Genomic DNA, 6,789 nt, shown 5'->3' with positions numbered 1-6,789 from the left:
CAGCCATAAAAGTCTATGGTGAAGACCCATCTGCCATCCACTGAGCACAAATGGAGGAAACTCAAGTCTGACTGATGAACCTATCAGTTTAGTTTTATTTCATATTTTCAATATAAACCACTGTTGGATGACAGCATGCTTGACTCTACAAACTTGTGGAAGAGAAGCATACTTCATAACAATATTCTCAATTGTGAATCAAACATTAAATAGTAACGCAATAATTGAGATGCTCATTGATGTACATATGACAACATGGCTGGTTATAACCAGTAACATAAAGCAGTGATATGATTCAGTAACATGTGCGGTAAAATTTTGGCCAAACTGAAATGCTTTATAAAACAATGGGCCTGTTTCCCAGACACAGATTCAGCCTACTGTTGGACTAAGAAGAATGTTCAATGGAGATTCTCCATTCAAAGTGATTAGTCAAGGACTACTCTGTATCTGGGAAACTGGTCCAATATCTTCTCATTAATTAATGCACACCATATGCCAGCAGGTGCAATCTGCTGCTAACAAAATGAATCTTTGTCAATCTACAATCAAGAGATGGACCACTCGCTTCACATTTATTCTCTCATAATTAGGGTTGTTGCCAATTTTGGTAACTTTGCCAAAATTCCCAGGTTTTCCAGTTCTCAGTTGGAGGAATCCTGAATTTCCAACTTATTCTGAGTCGGGGAATCATCCAGGTGATTTCTGGAAAACCTATGGATTGTGGGTAAGTTAGCAGAATTTTGCAACCCTACTCATAATGCATATTCGTATTCCTCTGTAGCTAAAGCACTTTTACTCTGCAATAGTCCACATCGGTAAGAGACAGAAACCAACCAACCACTAAGTGTGTGATGAGGGATGACACTGAGGTGTTGTAAGTAAATACCATCAGATCCCATGGAATCACTCAGCTAGCTGTGCATGCAAGGCAGGGTTCATTCAACACAGTCAAGACCCAGCTTCAGTTCAGTTCACTCAGGCCATGGTCGTTTTCATTAGGGCACACCATAACAAAATGTTTTAAAACGTTGTGCAACAGAAAACAAACATGATCGTTTCTTATTTATTGGATAAGTCCAGGTATTACCTTCCAGTTTCAGTCAATTTTCTTCTGCTTGCTGCCTAATGAACATGACCCAGATATTGGCTGAAACCAATTAGTTGATGATACACAGCGTCCTCCCAGCACCAGCCTCATAATACATACGTTTTATTTTATTATTATACAATGTGTGCATGTTGAAATGTTGGGTTGGCGTGTGGGGTGATGGATATGGGGGAGACATAAGGGTGTATGTAGCGTTGGGTGTAATCTTGCATGCCAGACTTGTACGCAATATTCAGAGACACACTTGTCTGGTTCCACAAGACTATGTTAGGTGAGGAGGGAGGAAATGGGAGAGGGAGGGAGATTAGTGACTCTCGCTGTTAACTGAGGACCCCTCCCCCCGCGGCGAGGACGACCGGGACACCCCCCTTTCAGTGTTGTCAGAACTGGTGTTGCCACTCTGGCTGTGCTGGTCTGCCGAGGCGGCACTGGAAGGAGTGGAGGCGGGCTTGGTTTTCTCCTTAAAGTCTGTGATTATGACCGTCAGGTCACCCACCGTTACCTCTAGGTGTTGGGCACTGCTCCGGTCCACGTTTTTTAACCTGGGCCTGGGATGGGGACAGAGAAGTATGGGTGGATATATAGTAGGTATCATAAGTGTTCATCCCCTTGGATTTATTCACATTTTACTGTTTTACAAAGTGGGATTGGAATGTATTTAATTGTAATTTGTCAAAGATTACACAAAATACTCAAAATATTAAAAGACATCTTCCTAATATTGAGTTGCGCGCACGCACCCCCTACATGTAAAATCTAAGCCCGGGAACGATACTAGTATTTCACTATTGTTTCCATGACAAAAATGAATACATGAAGCAGACCAAACTTGGGTGGGTCCTTTAAAACCCTGCTGTAAGATAGTGAGCTATAGCTTAGAAAATAAATAAATGTGACTCTGGATGACAACATAATGAGGTTTGTTTCCAACATTAGGGCTGTTTTCTTAAAGAAGTTTGGCCTTAGTAAAATCGGTGCACAAATTACAAAATCAGAGGTTAGACACACGCTATTGGTGTGTCTAACACGGAACCCAAACTGGCTGCGCGCGTGCGCCATCGTGCATACATTTATTTTGTCCCCCTACACCAAACGCGATCACGACACGCAGGTTAAAATATCAAAACAAACTCTGAACCAATTACATTAATTTGGGGACAGGTCAAAAAGCATTAAACATGTATGGCAATTTAGCTAGTTACCTTGCACTTGCTGTTGCTAGCTAATTTGTCCTGGGATATAAACATTGAGTTGTTATTTTACCTGAAATGCACAAGGTCCCCTACTCCAACAATTAATCCACAAATAAAATGGCCAACCGAATCATTTCTAGTCATCTCTCCTCCTTCCAGGCTTTTTCATCTTTGAACTTATATGGTGATCGGCATCTACACTTTCATAGTATTACCACGACAACCGGCAAACCAGTTTGTCTTTCAATCACCCACGTGGTTATAACCAATGAGGAGATGGAAGAGGCAGGACTTTCAGCGTGATCTGCGTCAGAAATAAAAAGGAGTTCTGTTTTAGCCCTTGGCATCGCAGACGCTCGTTGGCGCACGCGAGCAGTGTGGGTGCAATAATTGAATAACATGGATTTCTACATTTATTTTGCGACGCTCGCGCACACGACGTGTCCGGTCTGGTCAGCACGTGAGCCCTAAATCTAAGACATTTTCACATTCTTCATGCTCTGCCAAGGTGTTGGTGATCATAGCTAGACAGCAATTTTTAAGTCTTGACATTGATGTTATAGCAGATTTAAGTCAAAACTGAGCAGTCTCCTTCCTGTCCTGCAGCTCAGTTCGATTGTATCTTTGATTTGTCTGGGTGGTTTAATACATCATCCACCCTTAAATTCAGTGTCTGATTTGTTATTGTTACCCATCTACCAATCACTGCCCTTCTTTGAGGCTTTTGAATAGTTCCCTGGTCTTTGTAGTTTAATCTTTGCTTGAAATGCAATACTAGACTGAGGGACCTTACAGATGTACACTACCGTTCAAAAGTTTGGGGTCACTTAGAAATGTATTTTTTTTAAAGAAAAGCACGTTTTCGATCCATTAAAATAACATCAAATAGATCAGAAATACAGTGTAGACATTAGTCATTTACAACATTAACATTGTAGCTGAAACTGCTGATTTTTTTATGGAATCTCTACATACGTGTACAAAGGCCCATTATCAGCAACCATCACTCCTGTGTTCCAAAGGCACGTTGTGTTAGCCAATCCAAGGTTATCATTTAAAAAAAGGCTAATTGATCATTAGAAAACCCTTCTGCAATTATGTTAGCACAGCTGAAAACTGTTGTTCTGATTAAAGAAGCAAAACGGGCCTTCTTTAGACTAGTTGAGTATCTGGGAGCATCAACATTTGTGGGTTCGATTACAGGCTCAAAATGGCCAGAAACAAAGAACTTTCTTCTGAACTCATCAGTCTATTCTTGTTCTGAGAAATGAAGGCTATCCCATGCGAGAAATTGCCAAGTAACTAAGGATCTCGTACAGACGCCTCACAAGTCCTCAACTGGCAGCTTCATTAAATAGTACACGCAAAACACTAGTCTCAACGTCAACAGTGAAGAGGCGACTCTGGGATGCTGGCCTTCTAGGCGGAGTCCCTCTGTCTGATGTCTGTTCTTTTGCCCATCTTTTTTTATTGGCCAGTCTGAGATATGGCTTTTTCTTTGCAACTCTGCCTAGATCTCAGACTGGCCAATAAAAAGAAAAGATTAAAATGGCCAAAAGAACACAGACACTGGACAGAGGAACTCTGCCTATAGAAGGCCAGCATCCTGAAGTTGCCTCTTCACTGTTGACATTGAGACTGGTGTTTTGTGGGTACTATTTAATGAAGCTGCCAGCTGAGGACTTGTGATGCATCTGTTTCTCAAACTAGACACTGAAATGTACTTGTTCTCTTGCTCAGTTGTGCACTGGGGCCTCCCACTACTCTTTCTATTCCGGTTAGAGCCAGTTTGCGCTGTTCTGTGAAGGGAGTAGTACACAGCGTTGTATGAGATCTTCATTTTCTTGGCAATTTCTCGCATGGAATAGCCTTCATTTCTCAGAACAAGAATAGACTGACGAGTTTCATTAGAAAGTACTTTGTTTCTGGCCATTTTGAGCTTTTAATCAAACCCACTGATGCTGCAGATACTCATCTAGTCTACAGAAGGACAGTTTTATTGCTTCTTTAATCAGAACAACAGTTTTCAGCTGTGCTAACAGAATTGCAAAAGGGTTTTCTAATGATCAATTAGCCTTTTAAAATGATGACCTTGGATTAGCTAACACAACGTGCCATTGGAACACAGGAGTGATGGCTGCGGATAATGGGCCACTGTACGCCTATGAAGATAATCCATAAAAGAATCTGCCGTTTCCAGCTACAATAGTCATTTACAACATGAACAATGTCTACACTGTATTTCTGATCAATTTCCTGTTATTTTAAATGGACAAAAAAAAAGTGCTTTTCTTTAAAAAAAAACAAGGACATTTCCAAACTTTTGAACAGTAGTATATGTATCGGGATGTCATTTGTTTAATCCTGATCTAATTTAGGCTTGCCAAAACAAAGAGGGTGAATACTTAAGCAAAGTCTATATTTCTGTTATAAAAATATTTTTTTTTGTGAATGTTCTTTTCACTTCAACATTAGTGTATCTTGTGTAGATCAATAAATAAAAAATGTAATCTATTTCAATCCCACTTTGTAACACAAAATGTGAAAAAATACAAAGGGGGTGTATACTGATACCCACTGTATATTGTCATTAATAGCACAGGATGAGAGTCAATAGTATGGCTAGTAGGATACTAGGAGGGGGTCACTTGGAACCTGTAAATGATTTTGATAGAATGTAATAATCATAATAAAATGAGATGATTCAGATGTTCTCCAACCTTCATAGTATCTTCGAATATGTTGTTCCAACAGTTCCCTCCTTACCTCATCTTCTTGTGGCTGTTCTTTTTCTGTGTTGGTTCCTTTTCACTCTTCTCTTTCTCCGATTTCTCCTTCTTCTCTTTTTTGGGTTGTGTGGGTGAAGCAAACTGTGCAGTGACTTGCTGGGCAACCATTTGGGAGACAGGGCGAGGCTTCCTAGAAACAGATTAGTGATTATTAATATTAGATATTAGGCCATGAGCAGTAGGTACATACATATATGCACTGCATATTTATGCACACTGAAAATATACAGGGGTCCTGTGACTTGTATTTCTAGTGTATGATGAATTGTATGTATGGGGGGGGGGAACTATCATAAGGAAGCACACTGCACATAGATAAATGCTGCATAGCGACAACATATTGAGGGTACAGGAATGCATACACCTGACATTTGTGCTCAGTGGGTTAAGTTCTGTGCACGGCTCCGGACATCTTCAGAAATGTTCATTTAGAAGGGTTCAAACTTGTTGTTTTATCCCTTTATTGATAAAAACAACACATTTGACACAATCTGTCAGACGAACTACACCATAGAATCTGTAAAATAATGCCCCCATAATAGAAATGGCTCACTCAAAATAACCACTTGAATTTAGGCTACAATTACAATGATTTATGAATAATCTGCACGATAGGTTTACATCCAAAAGTCAAACTGTCTGGACATCATCACTAGTTACCACAGCCACAAAGTTATAAACCCCGCCTATTTCTGAAATGTATGTTCTAAAATGTGATTTTAAACCTAATCTCAACCACACTGCTAACCTTAAATAACGGCCAAAAAGCAAATGTTTATTTTCATAAATTGTTACGATATAGACAATTTAGACTTGTGGCATCTAGTGGAAACCCTTCTTACCGTGTTGACGTTCCCTTTCTGACATCGCACATCATACACTTGAAAGCTTCGGCGGTGTTCCTGAAAGTACATACGCTACAGTCCCAGTAGGCATCGTCAGAAGAGGGCTTGGGTTGCCGCTTCGGCCTTCAAACACAACAACAACAACAAAACACACACACACACACACACACACACACACACACACACACACACACACACACACACACACACACACGATAAGGGGAGCGTCACTGTCAGCATAGCCATTTTAGGTAACAGTCATTGATGTGTATTTGTACAAAAACACAACAATACAAATTACTCTTATTTGAGCCGTATGGTCAGATTTACGAGGTAAAACTCTATTTGACACACGGTGGCCCCGGCATAAAAGAGTCAGTCAGCCGCCATGAAGCTACAATGTAGCTAGCGCTACGCATCCATTGGTCGCACCCTATGTTTACAAGTGTTCATCACATTTTCTGGCAATTTTCTAGATAAATATGTACTTTTACCTTGTGGGGCTCTTCTTGTCTCCCATCGTATGAAACCTTTATTTGTTTGAACTCAATATAGATTAATTTGACGGGGAAATTACCAACGCCGCTCTCTGCTGTCGTAGAACGCCAGTGGAAGGATGATGATCACGTGGCAACGCCTACCCAATCACTCTCTTTAGGCACTCAACGTACCCCTCGCCGCTGCACACTAAACGTCCCGGTCCCGCCCATCACACGTTTTTATTGGTTGAGGTGCATTCGCATTACCCACGCTCGACACAACGTAACATGTTTGTGCAGCGTTCAAAAAAACGGGGAAGTCAGAAATCTCTGATTTCCGAATTCAAATCGTTGAAGACATCTGGGAACTTG

At 40.7% G+C, this 6,789-nt stretch overlaps 1 protein-coding gene across 1 annotated transcript; it reads right to left on the bottom strand.

Annotated features, from left to right (window-relative positions):
• Positions 1–68: 68 nt before the first annotated feature.
• Positions 69–6,590, bottom strand: LOC115152361 (YY1-associated factor 2). Its single transcript, XM_029697151.1, has 4 exons — positions 6,433–6,590; positions 5,936–6,061; positions 5,071–5,223; positions 69–1,659 (listed from the first exon to the last, which is right to left on the bottom strand). The coding sequence occupies exons 1-4, from the start codon at positions 6,456–6,458 to the stop codon at positions 1,416–1,418; spliced, it is 549 nt and encodes a 182-aa protein (XP_029553011.1). The 5' UTR covers positions 6,459–6,590; the 3' UTR covers positions 69–1,415.
• Between the last annotated feature and the right edge of the window lie 199 nt (positions 6,591–6,789).

Source organism: Salmo trutta, chromosome 17, assembly GCF_901001165.1.
Source record: "Salmo trutta chromosome 17, fSalTru1.1, whole genome shotgun sequence".
Lineage (NCBI taxonomy): Eukaryota > Metazoa > Chordata > Actinopteri > Salmoniformes > Salmonidae > Salmo > Salmo trutta.
This window is presented reverse-complemented; position numbering and strand designations above follow the sequence as displayed.